This window comes from Felis catus, chromosome A3 (assembly GCF_018350175.1).
Source record: "Felis catus isolate Fca126 chromosome A3, F.catus_Fca126_mat1.0, whole genome shotgun sequence".
Classification (NCBI taxonomy): Eukaryota; Metazoa; Chordata; class Mammalia; order Carnivora; family Felidae; genus Felis; species Felis catus.
The window spans coordinates 118,371,420-118,398,366 of record NC_058370.1 but is presented as its reverse complement, the minus strand read 5'-3'; the positions used below and the strand labels follow the sequence as shown (position 1 = coordinate 118,398,366).

The window sequence follows — 26,947 nt, the reverse complement described above, 5'->3', positions numbered from 1 at the left end:
GGCCTGGCCGCTGGCCTGAGTCCGGGTGCGGGAGGCAGTGCGGCTGCTCCGCCGGCCCCTGCAGCGGGATGTGACCGTCCCGGCCAGCCAGCCGCCGCCTTCTGCAGAGCTGGCCCCGCTCGCTCCGCCGCAGCCCGACCGGGACGTGCCGGCCCGCCCCGCCCCGCTGGGGTTCTCGCAGCCGTCATCCCCCTCCTGCCCCCCCCCTTCGACCCCGTTCTCCCGGGGCTCCTCCCACGACCCTCCCATTGGCGGCCTCCCGGGTCCCCATCCCTCCGATCCCGGCTCCGGCCCTGGAGCCTGCGGGGGGCGTAGGGAGAGGCGCAGGTGCGAGGGTCTCCTGCACCTGGGAGGGCCCCTCCCTCCCGCGCTGGAATTAGCCAAGTTGGGAGAAGGAATTGCACCTCCCGTGCGGGAGGGATAGCGTGGCGGAGATAATTGTTTTAACAATCTCCTACTTGTAGACTGCGTCAGCTTTTAAATCTCTTCCCCATTCATAATCTGATATTGATTCTCTTCACTCTCTCATTCATTCTTTCACTTATTAAACAAATATTTATTGAGCGTCACCTATGTGTTCTGGCATGTTAAGAGCTGGAGATACAGTGATTATTAAGATTGCTGGGTGTATAGGGGGAAATCTAAAGAGCAGCGAGCGACCTATGGTTCTTGTCTTAGCTCTGCCACTTACTGCTTGGCATGGAGAAATTGGTCACCTAAGTCTCAGGTTTCCTACCTGCAAATCAGAGGGTCCCGAACTTCACAGGGCTGTTGGGAAGATCGAATGAGAAAATGTTGGGAAATGTCTTTATAAATCTTACAACACTATGTGAGTGAGAGATTATCAGTAATTTGTACTTAATCTGTTAGTTACTTCATTCATTCAACAAACATGTAAATCCTTAAGTTATTTCATGAGATCTGGAGTGACAACCTGGGTGTGAGTTCCAATTGTGTCAGCTATGTGATCTTTAGCAAAACACTTATCTGAGCCTCAGTTTCACCATCTGAAAAATGAGGGTGTCAATACAATCTTCTTAGTGTTAATGTATCCAATGAGATAAGATATGTGAAAAGTGCATTGTTCAGTGTAAATAAATGTTGGCTAATGTATTTAGGGCAGATACTTTGGTTTCTAATTCTCATTGCAGCATTTCTATTTCTGTGGCACTTTCTCCTGTAATATCCAGTTCAGTGTGTGTCCCCCTGGGGCTCTGAAGCTTCTGTTGCCTTCCTTCTGAGATGAAAGAGTGAAATGGGGCAAGAGGGAGGACTGGGTGTTCTGAGCATGTGATCAAGCTATGGTCCAGGTCCTCTGACCTCCACTGTCCCTGAAGATCCTGATCTCTGGCCTCCTGATGCATCCTGGTCCCAGAGCACTCTTGCTCAGGGATTCTCACTGCCCTGGGCTTGAGCCTGAGCCTGAGTATTATCCTGCACTTCCAGCCTCCAGGTCATCCAGAGAAGAGGTCATTGTGTCCAAAGGGCAAGGGTAATGAACCTCAGGTTTCCTCTTTAGGGGCAAAGCAGAGGCTGGGCAGTCTGCATGCATGCAAAGAAGGACCCCAGGAGCTCCCCTGAGGTGATGAGTGGTCTGGGGGCTTACTGACCAGGAAAGGGTGCATGAAGAGGTGCTCAGAGGGGGTGGTACTCAGAGAGGCCAGGGTACTTGGGTTAATCATCACTGTGGCTCAGATAAGGCCCTGCCAGCTGGAAGCCGAGTTAGTGTGACAGAAAGGTTTGCGTGGCTGAAGAGGCAGGCATGACAGGGTGTCCACAGCGTGCGACCATGCTGGGCACAAAACGGTTTCAACATGTGGTTGAGACCCCAGAGTCTGGCAAGTTGGAGGTGAGACCCCCTTCTCCATGTTGGTCTTCTGCATTGATTCCTAGAATCATTTCTTTTCTGGACTTTCCTCCACCCTTGGTTTCTGTTCTCTCCCTCCTCCTTGCCATCTTCCTCCCTGATCTTCTTTCCCTTATAGGCCCAGAGTACCAAGTGCAGGCTAAATCCTTGGGTGATGTGTGTGTGCGTGTGTGTGTGTGTGTGTGTGTGTGTGTGTGTCCGTGTTCAAGTACTGCGCCTGCTGCCACTCCCACCTCTGGATCAGCAGGCATGAAAGAGGCTTCGGCTTCCTGCCTGTATCTTTGTGCCCCCTTCCCTCTGGTTGTCTGGGTATGAGGCAGCCCCTGCCAATCACAGAGAAGTCAAACCCACTGACCCAGGACCTGGACAGAGCAGATGCTGAACAAATTGTTCGATTGCTGGGGCAATGTGATGCTGAGATCTTCCAGGAGAAGGGGCAAGTCATGCCCATGTACCAGGTGACCCAGACCCATTCCCTGGACACTGAAAATAGAGATGCCAACCCCAACCGCACCTTAACCTCTGCTCTCTGAGACCATAGTCCTTAATATTTGAAACCCTGAGAGCCCCTCCACCACAACATTCATTCTCCCCCACCCCAATCCACTCTCTTTTTCTTGGCTTCTGATTCCTGCGTGTTCCCTATAGCGACTGTATAGTGAATCAGTTCTGACCACCATGGTACAAGTGGCTGGAAAAGTTCAGGAAGTGCTGAAGGTACTGACTCTTCATCTGCTCCCACCTGAACTTCTATTCTCTCCACCTTTCTCTCTCTCTCTCTCTCTCTTTTTTTTTTTTTTTTTTTGGCTTCCACTTCTCATTTTGCTAGATCTCAGTTCTCCTTTCTCCCAGTCCTCCCCCTGGGATCTTTATTGTCATGTTATTAATCCACAGTAATTAAAATAACTATTATCTGCATAATACTTTATAATTGACCATGTACTTTCACACTCATTACCTTTGCAAAAACCTGTGAAATTAGTGTGATTGTCTCCTTTTTTTTTTTCCAGATAGGAAAACAAAGAATAATCACAGTAGCTTGCCCAAATATATGCAGCTAATAATTGCTGGGTAGCGCTGCGTTACTGATTGATTGATTGGTTGATGACCAAGCTGCTCGGTCCTTTCTGGAATAAGTAAGGGTTTGAATAAGTAGCTAAGCCAGAGTTAGGAGCAGACTGAAGTTTCTTTCTCAAATCCAGGATTTTTTCTGCCACATCGTACTGCTTATGTTCTGTTCACTTTTGTCATAAGAGGCTTAAGAAGACTCCCTAATTCCTGTTCTGCTAATGACAAAGAAAAGAACATGCTTCCCCTAACCTGAGCTAGGCCATGACGACGTAGGCATTTTTCCTTTCTCAGGAGCCTGGGGGGGGGGGGCTGCTGGTGTTGAGTGGAGGGGGCATCTCTGGCAGGATGGCATTCTTCATGTCGGTGAGTGCCCCTATCCCTGATTTTCCTCTCTCTGCCTTCTTGGGGTGACCCTCAGGACCACAAAGCTAATCATAGCTAAGCTCCTAGGTGGACCCCTCTATCCCTGGCTCCCTCTCTTCCAAACTGGATCTCACTCCATATGGAGCCCCATATCTTCTGTCTCTACAGCCCATTCCCCCCACCCCCAATCAATCATCTGCAAGTAGCGTTTTAAGTGCCAGCTTCCAGGCAGTACTGGCTTAAGCACTGGCCTGAGAGAATCCTTACACAGTCTCTACTCTCTAGGTGTCGAAAATCCAAAATAATTGCTCCTTTGCTTTGTCAGAAAGGTTTAGGACAGAAACCTCTTTATACCTACCTCATTGCAGGAGGTGACAGGTAAGCCAAATTGGTCTATGTTGGTCTATGAATATTTTGCTTGGCCTGGATAGTGTTTTTTAGAAATTTAATTTTAAGGCTTTTAGATGGAGATTGTATCCAGTTTGCTTTGGTCCCCATTGTTTCTTATTGCCTTACACTTATTGCCTTCACATGCTTAAATTATATGACTTGCCTTTGTAGGTATTTGAGTTTTTCAGCCCTATAGAGTATCTGTTATGGTGCCAAGCAAAGAGTAGGTGTTCAGTCAATGGTAGCTTTCCCTTCATTCCCTTCTCTCAAAGCAGCCTGCCCTAATATACCATAGGCTTCTACTTCCAAACGAGTGCCACTGACCTTGAGTCTGTCCTCTTAGGTCTGTGGTGACATCTAGGGAAGGGACAGAAGATAGTGCTCTGCACAGGATTGAGGAACTAAAGAAGGTCTGTGTCTTCCACTAAGAGTCAACCAGAGACCTCTGTTCCTTCTCGTGATGACACGAAAGCCCCTATCTAGCCAAAGCCCATTCCCTTCCCCAGTCCTGCCCCTGACATTCCCACACGATAGGTTTGCATCCTAGAATCCTCCTGGTGGCACTGCTTCACCCATCCTCCTCTCCTAGGTGGCTGCTGAGAAGAAGAGGGTGATTGTCACTGGCATTTCGGTGAGACTCTTTGTGAGTGTGAAGACAGGCTGGGTGGATCTATCCTATGGGGAGAAAGGAACTGGGAATAGACTAGCATGGAAAATAGATTGATGAAGTGGGTGCTAGACAACAGAGAGGGTTTGCATAAGGAATTTTGATTTTACTCTCACTAATTAAGATCCAGTTGTATGAATGTGGGACAATGGGAAAAGGATCCTATTTCAGAATACCTGTGTATCAATCTGTTCAATAACCAAGATAGATGGACTAGTCCCAGGGTCAGCAAACTACACTGGCAGGTCAATCCTGCCACTGCTTGTTTTTGTAAGTAAAGTTTTATTGAAACACAGCTGTTTGTGTTTACGTAATATCTATGACTACTTCACCCTACAACGGTAGGGTTGAGTATTGCACAGAGATCGTAGGGCTCACAAAGCCTAAAATACTTACTCTCTCACTCTTTATAGAAAGAGCTGACCCCTGGACCAGTCCCTTGCTACTTAAGTATGGTCTTCACACAGCGACATCAGTATCTCCTGGGATTTGCTAGAAATGCAGAATCTCAGGTCCCACCCCAGACCTACTGCGTCTGACTCTGCATTTTAACAAGATTCCCAGGTAGCCTGTTTGAGAAGCACTGGACTAGGTGACCCAAATTTTCCCTCACAACTGCAGCTCTCTGATTCTAACAATTCACTAAACAGAAACGAGTTCAGCGATGCCAGATGTGGAAGGAGGCACACAAGGAGGGCAGGACACTGACCTTAAGGAGCATACAATTTAGTTGAATAGTTTTCGAAATTTACCGTGCAGAGGACATCCTTGGGCGATCTTGTTAAAAATACAGGCCCTGGGCTCTCCCTTCAAATGTGGATCCAGTAGATCTTAACTGGGCCTGGGAATATGCGTTTCTAACAAGCATTCTGGGGGATTCTGATGCACTTGGGCCTTGGGCAACACTAGAGTAACCCCTCTCATCATGCCTATTTTTCTCTCCCTACCATCAGGCTCCCTTTGTGGCAGGCCAGATGGACTACTGCATGGATAACCCAACCATCTTCTTGCCAGTCCTGGTCAGTTTCAACCCCGTGAACATGGCCAGGTGAGCCTTCCGTGATGAACGGTGATGATTGGCCAACCCCCCAGGGGGAGGCAGAGAGGAACCCTGCCAAAATCCACAAAGGTGAGGGCACGGTTTTTATGGTCTCATTAATCACATCTCAGAATATTAAAGTAAATATAGACTGTCCCTAAGCTTATGAATTTTGGTTTTTATTTTTGTGTTTTTGGTCAGTTGGTTGATTTATTCTCTTGTTTCAGAAAAGATTAAAAGCAGCTTACAAAGACCACATAAAATTCAATAAAGGATACATTCAAAACAGGGAGGGAAGAGACAAGGAAAACAAGGGCTAGAAGATAGAATAGGGTCAGGGAAATGCGTACCACAAAGTTCTGTACTTTCTTTCAAGTGTCTTTTCAAAGGAGTGTTGGGTACTGACTCCCTTTGCCCAGCTCCCTTATTTTAGCATCCATTCTCTTTTGTCATTCTGGGCACCCCTTCAGTCCCCTCTGGCTACTCAAATCCCTCACCCGGTTCCCCTTTCCTGAGAACTCTGTGCCACCAAATCACCTCCCTCTTATTCTCTAGGTGAATGGTCACTTTGATCTCAGAGAAGGTCAGCATAGGAAACCAATAGTGCTCAGGTGGTTCTGTGAATGTGCTGCCTTGAGAGTGTTAAAGCAATAAGAAAGTGGATTCTTAGCCCCTTGTGCGAGAGCTCTGATGTTGTTGGTTTGGGGTAAGGCCCCGAAATATCTATTTTTTAAAAACATCCCTGGAGATTTTGGTGCACAGGCAGGTTTGGGGAACTCTGTAAATGAACCTTTGGAGTGGACACCCTGATGAAGCCGAAAGCTTCCTTCTCTGGAGCATTCCAGAGAAGGCTTGTTGATTCCTCAAAAGCAGCTTTGCACATTCAATGGTGGTCTTGGATGGAGGGACAGCTGGGTTCTTTCTGAGGCCCTTTTCTCAACTCCTAGATTCCAGGCTTGTAGTGTAATTCGTATGAACATATAAATGAGTCTGAGATACTTTTAACCCTGATCCTTTTAATGGAGGACTCTCCTTCACCAAAAATGTATCTGCGGCAAATGATGCTAATTTCAGGCACTGTGACTAAGTGAAATGAAGGATTTCAAACAATGTAGGCGTGGAGATCTTCCAGTTGTTCCTTAAATCAGTGGCTCCCAAACTTGGCTGATCTTCAGAATCGTCTGGGAAGCATTTTAAAAATACAGATTTTTGGGCTCCTCTCCAGAACTCCTGAAGCTGATTCTCAGGATGGGCGTGGTACTCAGAAATGGGTAGTTTAAAAAACAAACAAACAAACAAAACTCCCCAGGAGATTTTGATGACTAGCCAAATTTAAGAATCTTGGTTTTAAACCACCCAGTGAACACTGTCTCCTCTCTGGGAGAGGAGTTTCAGAAGTAGTTTGAGGACAAATGATAGGAAACACTTAACACAATGGGCATGTAATATGTGAAACTTGTTTGCCCTCGAAGAAATACAGATGAAAAAATGTAAAAATAGTTCAAGGAGGGGTAGAACTTTTGCAGGGATGGGATGATTAGGGGAGGTTAGGGAGAACTCAAAGGTAACTCTTTGAGCTCCTGCCACAATAGGTGATTTGCTAATTATCCCCTAGCAGAATTGATAAGCAGAGATCAACTACAGAAGATCCCCATTCTTCAGAGATTCCATGGTTACACCTACGCAGCCAACAAGATTGTTACTCTCTTGTCCCATTAGCACATTGTTTTCTTCAGGATTCATTTATTAAAGGTATGTTTGCCAACTGTTAGGTGCTATGCCTCATACCTTGTAATTGGGTTCCTTCAGGAGGAACTGTTGTCTCGTCCCTCAGGTAGTGAGGGGTTTGCTATTTGGGGAGATTTCCCTAATATATTTCTGGGAATGGGAAGGGCTTCTGATGGACCCTACGACTGAAAATAAGGTGGCAATTTTGACATTCTGATGATAGGTACTCCTCCAGGGGCCTACAGAGAGTGTGGGTAGTATGGTCATGACAGTGGAACATGTGCAAGGACCAGGATACAAGAAACTTCTGGTCTCAGGCTGGAGTTTTAGGTTTGAGAGTTGGCTATGCTCTGGGATTAAATCGCTGAATGTTTTACAAACCCTTGTCCTTGGGGTTCAGGGACACAGTGCCCCTAAGAGCTCTAAAGCACACCTCTCTAGGAGGCTGTTGTCCTTGGACCCCAATCTCAATGTGGTCTTTGATCCTGACTCCCATCTGAAGCCCTTCGTTGAGATCCTCACAGATAATCTCCCCACCTCTGTCTCTCTGTGGGCCCCAGAAATGACCCCATTGAAGACTGGCGTTCGACATTCTGACAAGTAGCAGAACGGATGCAGAAACTGCAAGAGAAACAGGAAGCTTTTGTGCTCAATCCTGCAATTGGGGTAGGATCCCCCCCACCCCCACCTAGGGAATGCTTGCCACTTCCCAAATGCCTCCAATTTTAGGTTGTTACATCTGGTCTGAATTCCTGGCATTGTGTGTCAACTAAAATGTTGTGAAGCAAATCCTATTTTCCCCTTTCCTTGTTCACCTTAAGATGTGTTTCCATCCTGACCCTGCCTCTTAAATCAGTCATCATCAAATACCTAAGCCAGCTAGGGCAGTTTCCTGTTTGAAGAACCTCTTCTTCATCTATCAGTAGAAAGAGTTGTTCTTTTGTGTTTTAATTTCAAAGATGGGCTTTAAAAAATATGGCATTCAGTTTCATTCTTCTGCTTTCTAATCTTCTGCAAAACTGAGTGGGCCTTCCAAGCCTCCTGTGCTCCTGTGCCTTTTTCTCTGCATCGAGGATGCATGGCACCGGCATCGTCTATACTCACTTTGACTTGGCAGGAGCCTTGGCTGAATCGCTGTCGCTGCCCCTCCCTGCCTGTGACGGGCACGGCTGTGACGTTCTCCTTGCTCTTCCTTTGGTGAGATGGGAAGGCAGGAACCCCACGTCACATGTGAGTGCCATATCTTTCATCTCTCAGGAGCTCCCCTCTCCCGCCTGCAGTTGATTGCTTTTAATCTCCTTTTCTCAGACACTGCCTTTGTCCTGCTTTTTGCAATAATCTCTTTATGTTTGGTGTGTCGTGTTACCTACCTGGACCATTACAATGGCTGCTTCATTGATCTGTCCAAAGAACATGAAATGTGGTGTTTGCATTGAAAAACTGCTCTTTAAAAAATGGGGCCTTGAGTGGGGAGAAAGTTCTTGGGGAAAAAAAGACCCTCAGTGAAAAACGCTTATCTCCAGCTAGCAGGACATCCAGTCCCTGTGGCTTCCTCCTCAGAGTCCTGAATGTACCGTAGAAACGACTAGAGGTGGCCCTTACTCTCTCTCTTCTCCTTCTCTCAGTTAAGCCCTCAACCCAGCACTCCTCATAGCATACTGAGCACCACCAGTACTGCCATATGCATGCCGAGTGGCCTCTAACCAGACTGCATTCCCAAGAGTCACTACCTAGACTCCATGCCCAAGGGCCACTAACCAGAGCGCATGCCCGGGAGTCACTAACCAGACTGCGTGCCCAGTGATCACTAACTAGTGAGCTCGGGGATTCTCCTTCCTCCCCAATTCCTCCTGGGTGTCATCACCTCCTCAGCCCCGGGCCTCAGTGGCTCATCCTGGATGAAAGGTAGAAACGCTACCAAGATCCTGTTGGAAACCCTGTTACTGGCAGCGCACAAGACTGTGGACCGGGGGGCATTGCAGCGTCAGAGAGGTAGGGAAGATCTGCTCAGAGTCAGGCAGGGAGTGGGATGGTACATGTTGGGGGGTGGCAGGTCCGGACTCAGAGACTGGTTAGTGGCAGCAAGGGTGAGAGGCGCCACCGCTCCTCCCGTGGGAAAAGAGCTGGCCTGGGGATGCCACTGTTCCCACCACACAGTCCTAGAGTCTCGATTGTTTCCAGTGGACCCTGGATTCCTCAGGGCCCACTAATCCCTGTGCCCACCTGGAGCACCTAATCCCTGAACCCATCTGGGACATCCAAAACTAACCTAGCTTCGGAGAGTCTGTGACTTAGGGATGATCCAAATCAGGCAGGAAGAGCTCATTCTGCTGGGGGCTTCTTCCCTTACCAGGGTTTCTGGCCTGGCTCCCAGACTCTCCACCTACCTTCTTACCAGCTCTGATCCTATCCTTCTCCCATGTCCTTGTCCTTCTGTCTGGTCTTTGTTTTCTGCTCACTGAAACTTTTTCTGCCCTTCTGGAATGCTGTCGGGGTCCACTCACTGTACTTCCATGAAGGGCCAGTAGAACTTAGTTTTAAGGGAATTGTGCCTTCCCCTGGGCAGGGGTGATACTCATACTTTCTGAGGGAGCACTGGGCCCACCCTGGGAACTGCTAGCCTTTCTCCCAGATGCCTTCTGGAAATCCTGCGGACATTTGAGCGGGCTCATCAGGTGACCTATAGCCAAAGCCCTAAGAGCGCCACCCTGATGAAGCAAGCCAGCACCAGGTGTGTGGAAATGTGTTTGGAGGGGGGAAGTGGTGTGGATGGGGAATGTCCTTAGAACACATGTTAACGTGGTGAGGGTAGCAGATCTGCATGGTGGAGGGTCATGGCAGGCTTTCTGTTGGTTTATTCCTGTGCTCTGACATACGCATCTTTCTCTGATCCCTGGTTTTTCTTTCTTTCTTTTCTTTTTTTTTTTTTTTTACTGTGATCTCTTATGTCTTGACCTCTAGCCCATTCTCAGCCTGGAGAAAAAAGGCTGAGTGTACATGGTTGGTTGGCAGACCCTTGGCATCATTGCCATCATGGATGGAGTGGAGTGCATCCACACCTTTGGTGCTGGTGGAACCCCAGGCCAGACTCTCTTCCTGGTTCCTCCTGATGCAAACCAGTTGGTCTGCTATCGAAACACTTTCCTACTCCCAACCCATGAGGGTTCCTCATTCAGTGTCCATTCTTTTCTATCCGAATAGGCATTTCAGTCAAATACTCTTTCCTCTGAACCCCTACTCCGGCCTTGGTCCCTCAGTTCCCAGCCCTGCTTTAGTTGTGGCCTCTCATGTGTGCTACACCTCACCCTACACCCCACTTGCCACTTTCCTCCAAGCCCCATTAACATCTGCCCCCCCCCCCAAGTCTGGAACCTTTCTTTCCCATAAAGCCCATTACTCCTCTCTTACTTTCCTTAAACTTACTCCTTAAACTTTCCTTACTCCTTAAACTTTCCAGATTTCCGAGATGTCCGTGGCTTTCTCATTGGTGATCACAGTGATATGTTTAACCAGAAGGCTGAGCTCATCAACCAGGTGGGAGGATGATGGGATGTGGGAGAGGTTGTGAAGGTGACTGGTGAGCAGGGAGTGGGAGGTAAGGAATGGTGGAGACAGGTCGGGGAGTACAACGTGGTAGTCATCCAGAGAAGAGAATATGGGTTAGAGGTCAGGAGTCTTTGGGGAAGCACAGGGAGGGTGGAAGGCTCTGGATTCGCCCTCTAAAGCTGGCTCTAGTCCCATGCTCTTCCCTCAACTTGCTGCATCATCTTGGGCAAAACACTACCTCCTTGAACCTTTCATCTATATACAAGAACACTGTATTAAAGGTCCTCTGAGGCTCTCTGCAGTCTCCAAGCCAATGTGCTGGAGTTTTTCGTGGGGGGAACTCTCATCTTCCTCTGCGCAGGGTCCCCAGTTCTCCTTCTCCCAGGAGGACTTCCTGACTTCCATCTTGCCATCCCTCACAGAAATTGACACTGTGGTCTTCATTTTTACCCTGGATGGTAAGAGGGAAGATGGGAGCAGTGGGGTGAGTAGATGGAGGCAGTGGAGTGACTCAGGAACTGTCGTTTTTCTGGGTCTTAAGGCACTTGCTCAGAGGCAGGGACAGGGGCATATGTCCTGACTGGACCCCAGGGTAACAGGAAGAACAGCTGAACAGCCAGCCTTTCAACTCCGGTGCCCTCCCCTTCTAGACAATCTCATGGAGGTGCAGACGCTGGTGGAGCAGGTGAAAGAGAAGACAACATCCAGGCCTTGGCACATAGCACTGTGGGGCAGTCCCTGCCGGTGAGGGTCCAAACTTTAGGAGGGAACCTTGGGTGGCAGTTACAGCAAGGCCTTCCTGGAGATCTTCTTCTGTTCCTCTTTCTGTCTCTCTTTCTCCAGACCCCTCTGAAGAAACTCTTCCCCTCCATCATCAGTATCATGTGGCCACTGCCTTTCTTCGAATATGAAGGGCACTTTATCCAGGTATGGAGCATGAGAAAGTATTATCTATAGAAAAGAACTCAGAGGAGGAGGGATTCCAGAAATTAGAAAACTCAAGGCTAGTGGGTAGAAAGCTTTGTTGGGCTTCCACAAAGCCAGCTGGGCAAGTTCTTGGGCTACCAGGTCACTGGTCAGAGTTTCCAAGGCAGTGGCTCAGTTTTCTCCAGAAATATGCAAAAAAGAAAAATGCAAAAAAGGCCAGACCACCAATCACTTGACAGGTACTCATTGGTCCTTTGTTACAGGTTCACTGTCAATACCATAGTCCTCCTCACTATACAAAAGTCTTTATGGTATAGGTTTGCAAGTTTACTATGCTGAATTCACTGCAGGCAATATTACACTGATACGGATCCTGTTTACCAGTAAAATTATAATCTGGTACACCCATGATGATAACCACAGAAATAATAATCACCCTGGGTGCACTTTGCAGTTTAGAGTTTGAAGTGGACATCAGGACATCTGGGTGTCAGTTCAGCTGTGCTTTGTAGCCCAAGAAAGAAAGCAGTTTTATGTCTCTGGCCCTCAGTTTTCTCACTCAACACCTGTTTACCATCCACAGGGCCCAACGAGGGCCCTGCAGGTTTGCCCTAGAGAGCCATGGTCTCATCCATTATTCAGATCACCTCCTCCAGGAAGTTTCCTAACTCGAGCAGACAACAGCTGGAATGTTGCCTTACCTGTACTCAGAGCTCACCAGAAGCCCTTCTCCCCCTGAGCAAGGGGATCCATGCTCCTTCCAACATGTATCTTTATCTTCCCTTCCAAATGCTCTTCATTCGTCACATCTTTACTTTTTGGCATACCTTCCACATTCATTGTCTCCTTTGAGATCTCACATCTTCTAGGAAGTCTTCTCTGATTAAACCCACATTGTCTAGGCTCCTCCTTTATGTGATATACCTCTCCACACTTACAGGGTTTATTATACAGTCATCATACCTAATACACATGTAGGCCTCTGCACTTTGCAAGGTATTTCATTTATAATATCAGTTCTTATAACAGTCTCCTAAAGGATGTATGTTTAATGTCCCCCATATCTCAAATAAGGAAGTTGAAACTAAGAGATTAAGGGATTATAATCATGGCCACACAACTAAAGCAGGAGTCAGGACTGGAACCCCAGCCTTGTGACTCTAAGCCCGTGGTTGATTTCGCTGTACAATATACACTTTGGCCATACCTGTGAGTTGAGCCAGATTCTTTTATTATTCATTCAACAAATATTTTTTATACACATATACATGCCAGGTACTATTCCAGGGTTAGGGGATACAGTAGAGAGTGTTAACCTGTGATCTTTTGAAAGATATCTGTATTTTTAAAGAAAATTGTAATTATAATAGCAATATTTTCATCGTAAAAACTTTAGAAAATACAGAAATCAAAAGAAGGAAAAAAGTATCCATAACAGCCTTCTTCCCAAAAACCACTTAGACAAATTATGGAGAATGTCCCTCTAGACTTTTTATGCAAATGTAAGTATATTTATACAAAAATAGGACCATATTAGACATGGTGTTTTTAACTTGCTTCTCTTCATTGAAAATTATGAGCACCTTTCTGCACAATTATATCCACATCATCGTTTTTAATGTTAATGTAGTATCCTGCTGTATGGATGTACCATAATTTGTTCACTTTTCCCTCCATTGTTAGACATTGTAGATAGTTTCGATATCATGGCTTTAATCAAAATACAGCACTGAACATCCTTCTACCTGTATTTGACTGTTTCATGAGGATAAGCCCTGGGATGAACCTCAAAAGTGGAATCACTGGGCCAAAAGGTGTGTAAAATGTTAAGGCTTTTTTTTTAATTAAAATTTTTTTAATGTTCATTTTTTGAGAGAGAGAGAGAGCACAAGCAGGGGAGGGGTGGAGAGAGAGGGAAACAGAATCTGAAGCAGACACCAGGCACTGACCTGTCAGCACAGGGCCTGACCCCAGGCTTGACTCGGGGCTCCATGGGACTCGAGCTCTTGGACCTCCTCAAGATCATGACCTGAGCCAGGGTCAGATGCATAACCGACTGAGCCACCCAAGTGTTCCAAGGCTTTTGGATACAGGTTGTCAAAGTGATCTAAAAGGTTTGTAAACAAAGTAGAAAATTGCTTGTTCCCCCATACCCTTTGAATATTGGGTAGCATTGTTCTTTTTAATCTTCACTAATCAGCAAAGAAAGCGAAACAGAACAAAAAGCACTCAGTGTTGTTTTAATTCATATTCCTTTGATGACTATGGAAAAGTGTGTGATGGGCATTGAAGAGGGCACTTGTTGGGATGAGCACTGGGTGTTGTATGTAAGCCAATTTGACAATAAATTATATTAAAAAAAAAGATTAAAGGGCGCCTGGGGGACTCAGTCAGTTGAGCTTCTGAGCTGGGGTCATGATCTCATGGTTCTTAGGTTCTAGTCCCGTGTCAGGCTCTGTGCTGCCGGTGGGGATCCTGCTGGGGATCCTGTCTCTCTTTCTCTCTCTTTGTCCTTCCCTGCTTGCTCTCTGTCTCTGTCTCCAAAAAAAACAAAAAACAAAACAAAACAAAAAAAAAAAAACAAAAAAAAAGAGTATATATTGGCCATTGAATTTTTTTTCTTTATTGAATTACTTCTTCATACCTTTTGGGAATATTCACCCATTCTTTAAGAAGTGTCTATTTTTCTTACTAATTATAAGAGGGAGTGTATATAGCAAGGATAGCAGCCATTTTTTCCTGTTCTGTATTTTCCCCTAGTTTATTACTATTTTTTATTTCTATGTTTTTGATGTAGAGATGATTTACATTTTTAGATAGTCACATCTAGCAATATTTTGTGTGTGTGTGTGTCTATGGCTTCTGTCTTTTGCTTGAATCCAGTTTGTATCTTTCTAAATGTATAGCAATTGTTTGAAATAAGGAGGTTTCCATTAGTAAATCTTTAGTTGCAGAAATATTTTTGATGTAAACTCCCACACATTTTTTCCTCCCACACTTTTATTTTGAAAATTTTCCACCCTACAGAAAAATTGCAAAAATAGGACTGTGAACACCCATACACTTTTCCCTAGATTAACCAGTCTTTAACATTTACCACATCTGTTTCATCCCTCTTTTCCTCTGAATTATTTAAAAGATACTTGGAGATATGATGACAATTGACATAAATTACTGTGTCCCCTAAGAACAAGGACATTTGCATACGTAACCGCAATATAATTATCACACTCAGGAAAATGACAGTGAATACTATTATCTAACATGCAGACTGTATTAAAACTTCCCCAATTCTCCCTGTATTATTTTTTATTTCCAGGCGTAGGATTCAATCAGAGATAACGCATTGCATTTAGTCATCAGGTCTCTTTAGTTTCCTTTATTCTACGTGAGTTCTTCAGCTGCTTTGTGTGTCCCTTATGACATTGATAGCATAGAAATCTGGACCAATTTGATTTTAGAATGTGCTTCACCTTGGATTTGCCTGATTGTTTCTTCATTATATTCAGGTGAAGTTTTTTGGCAGGAGTACTGCATAGGACTACTGATATCCTTTATCAGCCTATCACATTAGGAGGCACCTGATATCAGTTAGTCCCTTTATTGGTGATGCTATGTTTGATCAGTTACTCAAGGTAGTATCAGATTTCTTTGTCTCCTGTTCCTTAGCAATCTTTCACCCAATGGTTTTAGCATGCACTGGTGATTCTTGGTTGAATCAATTATTACTATGGTGGTTTTAAAATGGTGATTTTCTATTTCTACCCTTATTTCTCCATTTATTAGTTGACATTCTTCTGGAAAGAAAATCTTTCTCTTCTCTTCCCACTCATCTATATTTGTTTAGACTCTGTATGGACTCATTAATTTTTTGTTGTTGTTAAATGTGTTTTAATCCATTCCTGTCATTATTGATTTTAATGTTCAAAATGAGAGTTTATTCAAGCTGGCCCCTGTGTCCTTGTGACATATCCCCATTAGTGTTTGAACACTCTTTGCTGTGTTTTGTTTAAAAAAATTTTTTTGAGAGAGAGAAATAGAGACAGAGTGTGAGCGGGGGAGGGGCAGAGAGAGAGAGGGAGACACAGAATCCGAAGCAGGTTCCAGTCTCTGAGCTATGTCAGCACAGAGCCTGACACGGGGCTCAAACTCAAAGGTCGTGAGATCATGATCTGAGCTGAATTTGGACACTTAACCGACTCAGCCACCCAGGCTCCCCATCTATGTTTCTTTTTGGAAAAAAAAAATTACCTTTCTCTTATGCAAAGGGTAGCATATTATAGTCTTTTGTGCCTTGTGTTTTTGCTTAACAAGACATTTTGGAAATCACTTCAGTTTCTAAATCTCTTAATTATTATTTATGTGTGTGTGTGTATGGACAATTGTGTACCCAATCTATGTAGGAGTACAGAAATGTCCCAGGTTCAGCCTGTACTTTCCTTGGTTCCAGCCCTGGCTGGAATCGGTAATTTTCAAGGAGTCCTGGTGGTTGTCAGTGGGGATTGGTACAGCAGTCCCCCCTTCTCCATGGTTTTGCTTTCCACGGTTTCCTTTACCCTAATCAAATAGAGTTCAGAAGCAGATGATCCCGCTGACGGATTGCCAGGAGGTCAGTAGTAGCCTAACGCTACGTTACGATGCCTGTGTGATTCCCCTCTTTCCATCTCATCACGTAGCCATTTTATCATCTCACAGTGTCACAAGAAGGGGGAAGGATGAGTATAGTACAGTAAGATATTTTGAGAGAGAGAGGGAGACCACATTCCCATAACTTTTATTAGAGTATATTACAATTGTTCTATTTTGTTATTAGTTGTTGTTAATCTCTTACTGTGACTAATGTATAAACTAAATTTTATCATAGGTATGTATGTATAGGAAAAAACATAGTATGCATATGGTTCGGTACTATCCATGGTGTCAGGCATCCACTGGGGGGGTCTGGAACTTATCCTGTGGATAAGTGGGTACTGCTGTATTTAGAAACCTGGGTGCTGGGTAGGCTCACTGCTACGGATGACTTTGCCTCTTGGCCTTTTCAGTAGAAAGAACAAGGAAATACAGTTGACCCTTGAACAATGTGGGGGTTAGGGACACTGACACCCCATGCAGTTGAAAATCTCTGTATAACTTTTGACTCCTCAGAAACTTTTCACTAATAGCCTACTGTTCACCAGAAACCTTGCTGATGATATAAACAGTCAATTAACCCATATTTTTTATGTTATATATATTATATCCTGTATTCTTATAATAATGTAAGCTAGAGAAAAGAATATTAAGAAAATCATATGGAAAATACATTTACAGTACCACAGTGTATTTAAAGAAAAGAATCTACATATAAGCGGAACTGTGCAGTTCAAACCCTTGTTCAAGGGTTAACTGTATATGTTCTTTTCACATATGTACTTATATATACACATAGGAGAATATACATACGGCCTTCTTCTCCTTCCTGTTTTCCCTTGGTGAGAATGTTGATTTCCAACATCATCAAGCCTAGAGCCTGCCCTGCAGTGAACTGGTGTTTCTGGGCAAGTGAAGTGAAGCCCACGGAGGCTTGTTGGGCTAGCAGCACTTGTGGTGGGAGGAGAGGCCCAATCCCAGGGCCACCCGCAGCCCAGGGTGGGGAAAGTTTGGGGGTAGTTCTTGCTTTTGACCCAGTGGTCCCCACTTTCACTGGCATGTTCTGATTCTAGAAATAAAACTAAGTGTCTTGTTTTGGAAAGTTAATCTTCCAAGCTCAGTAGATCCGAGTTAATAAATTAGAGGTGGGACAAGATGGGTGGCATGGGTTGGTCTCAAGAGCAGGTTTGTTTCTTTACTTCCCCCTGCCCCCCAAGCCCATTTCATTGGCCACTAATCCAGACCTTAGTCCAGCATCTCTGTATCCACCCCCCCCAACACACATGTAGGCGCGTATGTGCACGCACACGCACGTACGCGCTGCTCCCGCATAGAATCATACAAACGAGGAGAGGTGGGAATTTAGCTAATTCCAGAGGAAAAGGGAAGAAGTTGTGCCCCCAACATAGGCCACTCAGAAAAAGAGTCCCTGTTAGGCATGACAGGATCTTTGTCACTAGAATGCAAACTACATCCACACATTAGACCCTGAAGTGAGAGTTGCATCCCCTGTCCAAGTTTGTAAGGGGAACGAACATAAGGAACCCTGGGGGTGCTGAACAGCCTTTGGTGGCAGGACGCGACAGACACTGGAAACCTCAGTCTGTCCATTTTGCACCTCCGCTGTCATCTGTTTTGACAAATCAAAGGCACCCTTGCTCATCACAGACCCATACCAGCTCTTCAGTGGCTATACATAAGACTCTGATAGTAGACAGTGGGCTCCCCCTTGTGCCTGAGAAGTACCCAACTAAAACCTCTGAAGCTCACTGAAACTTTCAGGCAGTAAGGTGACTTTTAAAAGCCAGATTTTTTTTTTTTAAGTTTATTTATTTTGAGAGAGAGAGAGAGCGAGCGAGCACACACAAATGGGGCAGGAGCAGAGAGAGAGAGAGAGAATCCGAGCAGCCTCTGCCCTGTCAGCACAGAGCCTGATGCAGGGCTTGAACTCATGCAACTGTGAGTCAGACGTCTAACCGATTGAGCTACCCACGCGCACCCAGATTTTGGTTTTAGGATAAAGTAATCAACCTTTTAAAGGTAGCCATAAATGCCCTCGAAGTATCTGTGGGCCTCTATCTGAGCTCTTTTCCTGTTGTACATCGACATGTACCTTGTACCTTAGATCCTTAACCGGTACCGCTTTCCTCAACCACCACTCCCATGGTGCCTTCTCAGCGTCATCCTTTTGGTTTTCATCCTCCACAAATGCTTCTTCCTAAGTCTGCAGCTCAAGATGCGTAAAGTGAGGAAAGGGTCCTTCGGAGCCTCTCTGCTTCTCTTTACCCAGAACTCTCTCCCTTGTGTTTTCATTGGGTAAATTCCTCTCTCTTCTTGGCACCGTGAACAGGGTCAAGTCAGAGAAGATACCCTGCTTTCGAGCACTGGAGAGGGCAGAGTGCCCCCATGATCCTGTTGATGATGCCAACATGTGCAGTAGCCTCACTCCCACATGTGAAATGGATGTGGTGTAAGGTCAGATTTCTCCAAGGTTGGATGCAGGACGGTTCTAGAAGTCCAGAGGTTGTTTTGTTTTGTTTTGTTTTACTTGCCAAGTTCTTGGATGGTACCAAGATAGCGAGTGAATTCAATTCTTGTACAGTTGTGTATGATATTCAGCTGTTATGAACAAGGTGGAGGAGAGGCTGGATGCAGTCTGGCATTATGGAGGTCACAAAGATGGCTACGGTCTGAATCCCCACCCGCTAGGAATTCACAAGCACATATGAGCAATTCCCAAACAAGACAGAGAGAGTCGAAGTAGATTAGAACAGCAGGCTAGGTACAGATTGCTGCCAGAATTATTTGGGGGGAGATTACAGAGTAGGTCAACAGTTAGGAAAATTTTGGGGAAAAGGAGGTCGGGGTGGGGTGAAGGAACATCCAAAGAAAACCTGGGCATGTTTGGAAACTGGTACTTGGGTGTGGTTCCAGTATCAGAGAGTCAGATCATTGTCAATGGAATCTGACCTCAAGGCAGAACTAAAGAGGTTTAAAGATTTTTTTTTAGAATTATCCAGAGACAGGGATGCCTGGGTGGCTCAGTTGGTTGAGTATCCGACTTCGGCTCAGGTCATGATCTCATGGTTCACGAGTTCGGGCCCCACATCAGGCTCTGTGCTGACAGCTCAGAGCCTGGAGCCTGCTTCGGATTCTGTGTCTCCCTCTCTCTCTGCCCCTCCACCACACACTCTCTGCCTCTCAAAAATAAAGAAAACTAATAAAAAAAAATTTAGAATTATCCAGAGACAAATGGTTGGGTGACAATACTTACCATTATTTTGGAGAAAGCAAACTTCTGAGGGTAAGAAAGCTAGAGAGTAATCTATTATCAACACAACGCAGTAATTCTGTTGAAATGACTAAAGGTCAGTTCAGAAGACGGGGTTGGATTGTGGAAGATGAAGGAAACAATTTCCTGCTACACTCATTTGCTGGATCAAAAGTAAGAGAGAAAGGGTACAAGATATTTGGCTATTGCATGTACTTCAAACTTAATATATTAAAAAGTGAAACCCAGGATCTTCCATCCAAATCAGCTGATCTTTCATGAATGGTCTTGAATATTAGACAGGTTGGGTCCGGGCACATGGAACAGTAAGGCTGAAGGAAGATGTTGGGACTAGGTAGGAGATAGAGGGGCCCCAAATCTGGCTCCAGGGATGGGCTCTATGAGTACAGCAAAATGTCTAAGATCCAATCCAGACTCAGCTCTGGTATGGACAAGTGGGTCAAATCCTAGGCACTGCATGCATCTAGGTAGTGGGAAATGCTTCCATCTTGGAAGAGAGAAGAACTGGGCTTACCTGTCAACTAGTAGCTGTGGTGCTACGACTTGGGTGGAAGAGACAGGAAGGGGAGCCGGGAGTAAAGAAATGCTCGTAAAAACAAAGGGATGAGGGACACAAGACCCAACCTAAGAGAGCCTCCCAATGGGCAAAGTTGGAACAATTTGAGCAGCAGAATAAATAATACAATACTGGACTGTATTAACACAATAATACAATATTGGACTGTAACACAAAGTACAAGATAAGTATGCATGAGTTCATTCGGATATAACAAGATAATTGAATAAATAAGAGGAAGAAACAAATCTTCCCTATACAAGAATTCCAAATAATGCATGTCGATATGCCCTACTCCGAGAGATGAAGCTTAACAACCCCTCACTCCCTCCATCCCCACTGTGGGCTACACATAGGGGCTTGCTTCCAAAGAACAGCATATGGAAAGAGAAAAACAGTAGCAACATGGAATACATGTTGTTACAGGTGGGAGAATCTGTGTTGCATGAATGGAGGTCTTGGTTCTTGGAATCCCCACGAAAGATTTACGTGGGGATCTGTGCTTGAATAAAGATAGAAGGAAAGTAGCAAGCACAAAGCAGCGTATCAAGGACAGTACACGCTGAAGGCGGGAGAGCAGGCAGGCCCCCAGGTAGCAACTGCCCTGAGGCTACAGGGATCTTTTCTTTCTATGGGGGGCCAGGGTCTTGGGTCGTGGACAGGGTGAGGTGGTCTCTGAAGGAGGCTGCTTGCAATCTTTTGGGGGACTCTTCCCACAGGTTGGGAGGGGGAGTTTTTGACCCTACAAGGTTTGTACCATAACAGTTAGGGCAGCCTTCCCCTGTGTTTGGGGTGGAGGGAAGGCTAAAACCACAATGCAAATACATTATAATGAGTCTAGGGGTTACCTTGGGGCAGAGGTAGAAGAGGAGAGGGGACTGTGCTGCACCTGTGGCTCTTGATCTGTTAGCACAGAGGTCTTGGAAGCCACAAAGTCAGGATATTGTTTCTCTAGGCTTCTAATATGTAACCTATTTATCACAGTCCTTGCCCCTAGCACATGTCTAACTAACTGCCTACTCTATCAATGAATGCTCCAGTTAGAATCTATTTGTTTTGTTTTTTTTTTTTTTTTTTTTTTTTTTTAATATTTGAGAGAGAGAGAGAGACAGAGAGAGAGAACATGAGTGAGGGAGAGGGGCAGAGGGAGAGAGAATCTCAGGCAAGCTCCATGCTGAGCGCAGAGCCTGACATGGGACTGGATCTCATGAACCTAGGATCATGACCTGAGCTGAAATCAAGAGTCAGACGCTCAACTGACTGAGCACCCAGGGGCCCCCAAAACCAATTTGTTTTAGATGTGTCTCTTGAAAATAACATATATTTAGATTTTGTTTATTTATCCAATATTAAAACGAAAAGATATAGAAAGTTTGAAGGTAAAAGAATGGGAAAAGATATACTATGCAAATATCAAACAAAAGAAAATTGCTACAGCAATATCAGTATCGGACAAAAGAACCAAAGGCAAAAAGTATCGTTAGAGATAAGGAGGGTCTTCATAGTAATACAAGATTTAATTCACCAGGAATAACTTATGATTTTAAATAACATTTAAAAATATACAAAGCTGGGGCGCCTGGGTGGCTCAGTCGGTTAAGCGTCCGACTTCGGCTCAGGTCATCAACTTGCTGTTCATGAGTTTGAGCCCCACGTCCAGCTCTGTGCTGACAGCTCAGAGCCTAGAGCCTGTTTCGGATTCTGTGTCTCCCTCTCTGTTCCTCCCCAGCTTGCACTCTGTATCTCTCTCAAAAATAAAGAATAAAAAAAAATTTTTTTAAATACATAAGGTGAGTATCCTCAGTAGTCACAGGAGAAATAAAAAAATCCCCAATCATTATGAGAAATTTTACATACTTAGTAATTGGTGGAAAAAAGCAGACAAAAGTTTAGGGAATAATATAGATTTGAACATCAAGATGAGCAGAATTGAGACACCTGGGTGGCTCAGCCGGTTGAGCAACCAACTTTTGGTTTCAGCTCAGGTCATGATCCCAGTTTTGTGGGATCCAAACCCATGTTGGTCTGGATAAATAAATAAGTAAATAAATAATGTGCAGAATTGATCAGTCACAGAGACACTTCTGCCCAACCCCTCCCCCGACCCGACACAGGTAGAAGGGAAAACTCTGAAAAGACTATTTTTAACACCTGCAGAATATATCTTATGTTTAAGCACACAAAGAATTTTTTAAATTTATTTTTTATTTTTTATAAGCATTTTAAAAAATATTTACTTATTTTTGAAAGAGAGAGACAGAGACAGAGACAGAGCGTGAGCAGGAGAAGGCAGAGAAAGAGGGAGACACAGAATCTGAAACGAGTTCAGGCTCTGAGCTGTCAGCGCAGAGCCTGACACAGGGCTCGAACCTATGAACCGCGAGATCATGAACTGAGCCAAGGCTGGATGTTTAACCAACTGAGCCACCCAGGTGCCCGAAGAATTTTTTAAAATAGGATTTATTTTTTTTAAGTTAGTTTGTTTATTTACTTATTTATTTTTGAGAGAGATAAAGAGAGTGTGTGTGAGCAGTGGAGGGGCAGAGAGAGAGGGAGAGAGAGAGAATCCCAAGCAGGTTCCACTGTCAATGCCAAGCCCGACATGGGGCCCGATCCTATGAACTGTGAGATCGTGACCTGAGTCGAAAACCAGAGTCATAGGCTTAACCAACTGAACCACCCCTATTTGTTTTGTTTTGTTTTGTTTTGTTTTGTTTTTTGTTTTAGAGAGACAGCTCAAGCAGGGTAGAGGGGCAGAGGGAGAGAGAGAGTAAGAATCTTGAGTAGGCTCTGTGAGGTGCCCAATGTGGAGCTTGATCCCATAACCCTGGGATCATGATCTGAGCTGAAATCAAGAGTTGGACATTCAACCAACTGAACTACCCAGGCATCTCCACAAATCAGCTTTAAAATATTTTTAAAAGTTTATTTATTTTGAGAGAGACAGAGAGCATGTGAGTGTAGAAAGGGACAGAGAAAGAGGGAGAGAATCCCAAGCAGGCTCTGTGCTGTCAGTGCCCCAAGAATTTTTTTAACTGACCAGAAACTAGGAATACTAGGATTTTGTGAACAGTTTGGGCCACAGTGCAACTTTGTTAAATAACTAGAAAATCCCCATGTCTCTGATAAAGGGTTAATATCCAAAATCTGTAAAGAACTTATCAAACTCAACACCCCTCCCCCAAAATAATCCAGTGAAGAAATGGGCAGAAGACATGAATAGACACTTTTCCAAAGAAGACATTCAGATGGCTAACAGACACACGAAGAGATGGTCAAGGGGCATGTAGGTGGCTCAGTTGGTTAAGTGTCCAACTCTTGATTTCGGCTCAGACCATGATCTCGTGGTTCATGGGATCGAGCCCTGAGTCAGGCTCTGTGCTGACAGTGAGAGATTCTCTCTCTGTGCCCCCCACCCTCAAAATAATAAATAAATAAACTTAAAAAAAGATGCTCAATATCACTCATCAGGGAAATACAAATCAAAACCATGATGAGATACCACCTCACACCTGTCAGAATGGCCAAAATGAACAACCCAGGAAACAACAGATGTTGATGAGGATGCAGAGAAAGGGGAACCCTCTTGCACTCTTGGTGGAATGCCAACTGGTGCAGCCACTCTGGAGAACAGTATGGAGGTTTGTCAAAAAGTTAAAACTAGAACTACCCTATGATCTAGCAATTTCACTACTAGGTATTTATTCAAAGGATACAAAATACAGAATTGAAGGGGTACATGCACCCCAATGTTTATAATAGCACTATCAGCAATAGCCAAACTATGGAGAGAGACTGAATGTCTATTGACTGATGAATGGATAAAGAAAACACACACACACACACACACACACACACGCACGCACGCACATACACACACATGCACAACACAATGGAATATTACTCAGCCATCAAAAAGAATGAAATCTCACCATTTGCAATGATGTGGATGGAGCTACAGTGTATTATGCTAGGTGAAATAAGTCAGAGAAAGACAAATACTACATGATTTCACTAATATGCAGAATTTTAGAAACAAAACAGATGAACATATGGGAGGAGGGAAAAAAAAGAGAAAGGGAAACAAACCATAAGAGACCTTTAAAGATAGAGAACAAACAGGGTCAATTGAGGGAAGGGGGTGGGAGATGGGCTAGATTAGATAGTTGATGGGTATTAAGGAGGGCACTTGTTGTGATGAGTTCTGGGTGTTTTATGTAAGTGATGAATCACTGAATTCTACTTCTGAAGCCAATATTGCACTGTATGTTAACTGACTAGAATTTAAATAAAAATTCGAAAAGGAAAAAAAAAAAAGAAAATCCCCATATGTCTAGAAACTGAAAATGAACTACCAAATAACCCATGAATCAAAGAAAAAATCATCCTGGAAATTAGAAAATAGTTGGAACAGAATGATAAAATTGCTACATATCAGGGGCCACTGGGTGGCTCAGTCGGTTAAGTGTCCAACTTCGGCTCAGGTCATTATCTCACAGTTTGTGGGTTTGAGCCCTGCGTCAGGATCTGTGTTGACAGCCCAGAGTCTGGAGCTTGCTTTGGATTCTGTATCTCCCTCTCTCTCTGTCTCTCCCCTGCTTGTGCTCTGTCTCTCTCTGTCTCTCAAAAATAAATAAACATTAAAAAAATTTTAAAAATTCTACATAACTTGCAGGATGAAACTAAAGTAGTACTTAAGAGGAAATTTATACTTTCAAATGCATGTATTAGGGAAAAAGGGTTAAAAGTGCATTTATCTCAGGAAGTTAGAAAAAAAGGCAAAGTAAATCCAAAGAAGGTAGAATTGTCAATTATATCTCAATAAAACTGGGACAAGGGAGAAAGTAGAAGTAAGGAAATAATAAAGGCAAAGGGAGAAATTATTGAAATAGAAAGTAAACATACAGAAAGTTGGCTCTTTGAAATAATTAAAATGGACAAATGTCTAGCAAGATAGATCAAGGATAGGGAAAAAAGGAAAGACAAAAGACACAAATAACTAATATAAAAACAAGGAGACAGTACTGCATTTGAGTAATTTTATATCGATACATTTGAAAATGTAGATTAAATGGAAAAATTACTAAAAAATATAAGTCACCATAGAAGACTCAAAAAAATTTACAAATTCTCAATAGTATTATAACCTTCAAATAAATTGAATATTTAGCCAAAAACCTTCACTCAAAGAAAACTCCAGGCTTTTATGGCTTTGGTGACAAGTTGTACCAAATGTTGAAGAATCAGATAGTTCCAATTTTATGCAAACTTTTTCATAACAATAAAAAAAAAGAGGAACATTCCTCAACTCATGAGTCTAGCATGACCTTGATACCGAAAGCCTGACAAAAAACAAGAGAGAAAAATTACAGGATGGTCTCACTCATGAAAAGAGGTAACAAAAATCCCCAACAAAATATTAGAAACTGGAATGCAGCATTGTGTCTAAAAACAAAATGCCCAATTAACTTATGAAAATGTGTTCACAAGTTAGTAGTTTAGTAATCAGAGGACTTTAAGTTAAGCAATGAAATACCATTTCCACATATACCAGATTGGCTAAAATTAAACAGCCTGAAAATACCACATGCTGGCATGAAAATGGAACAGGAAGACCTGCCATTCACCACTGGTGGAAATGTTGACGTAACCACTCGGGAAAAAGCAGTTTAGCACTATCTACTAAAGTTTAAGTTACACATGCTCCATAACCTAGCTACGCCACTCCTTGGTAAATGCCCTAGAGCAGAGAACCTTAAAATGTAGTCGTTGGTCCAGCAGCATCAGCAACGTCTGGAAACTAATTAGAAATGCCAAATTCCAGAGTTCTATTCCAAACTTACTCAACAACTCTAGGGATAGAGACAGCAATCTGTGTTTTAACAAGCCCTTCACATGATTCTGATGCATGTTAAAGCTTGAGAACCACTGCCGTAGAGAAATAGGAACAAAGGTGCACCAAGATACATGGACAAGGATGTTTTTAACAGCATTGCTTATAAAAGCCAAACTTGGAAAACAAGCCAAATGTCCATCAATATTGTAATGGATAAATAAGTTATGCAGTGGTTATACAATCCAATGAAATGATAAAAATGAATCTCAGCTGTAGAAAATAGCAGATGACTCAAACACAATGGTGAGTAAATCTTCAAGAAACGAAGAACTAACTTTTATGTACATATAGAAAAAGGTGCTTGTAGAACCGTACAAACGTGTTTTAAGAACCAAATCAGGGGCTCCTGGGTGGCTCAGTCGTTAAGGGTCTGACTTCATCTCAGGTCATGATCTCACAGTTTGTGAGTTCGAACCCCATGTCGGGCTCTGTGTTAACAGCTCAGAGCCTGGAGCCTGCTTCGGATTGTGTCTCCCTCTCTCTCTGCCCCTCCCCCGCTCACACTCTGTCTCTGTCTCTGTCTCTCTCTGTCTCTCAAAAATAAATAAATTAAAAAAATTTTTTTTAAAGAAAGAAAGGAAAAAAGGAAAAAAGAACCAAAACACTATCTCCATCCCTAACCTTAGAACTCTAGGCTGGCATATACTAGCACCTGACATATAGTATGTGCTCAGCATGACAAGTATAATTCTTTATAATTATGATTTTTATAGTGACTGCAAAGTATTTCATAATATGGACATAGCATGTGTATTTAACCACTTCCTTATTGATGGACTTTTTGAGAATATTACTTTGGCTGCCCCAGTAGACTGAAAATTCTATAAGGTGAGAGACTGAGAGACCATGATTGTCTTTTTAAAAAAAATTTTTTTTAATGTTTTTATTTTTGAGACAGAGAGAGACAGAGCATGAACGGGGGAGGGGCAGAGAGGGAGGGAAACACAGAATCCAAAACAGGCTCTAGGCTCTGAGC

General features: G+C 43.9%; 1 protein-coding gene across 1 annotated transcript; it reads left to right on the top strand.

Moving 5' to 3' along the window:
- The first annotated feature begins 1,789 nt into the window (after positions 1-1,789).
- On the top strand, positions 1,790-13,961 carry GCKR (glucokinase regulator). The gene is given in 19 exon segments (XM_023250920.2): positions 1,790-1,848; positions 2,168-2,189; positions 2,191-2,325; positions 2,516-2,584; positions 3,230-3,307; positions 3,627-3,679; positions 4,035-4,101; positions 4,281-4,334; positions 5,312-5,406; positions 7,686-7,791; position 8,889; positions 8,998-9,103; positions 9,746-9,856; positions 10,098-10,195; positions 10,583-10,659; positions 11,033-11,129; positions 11,322-11,369; positions 11,372-11,415; positions 11,515-13,961. Coding segments are annotated over 19 exon segments (1,434 nt in total). The 3' UTR covers positions 11,629-13,961.
- Positions 13,962-26,947: the final 12,986 nt, after the last annotated feature.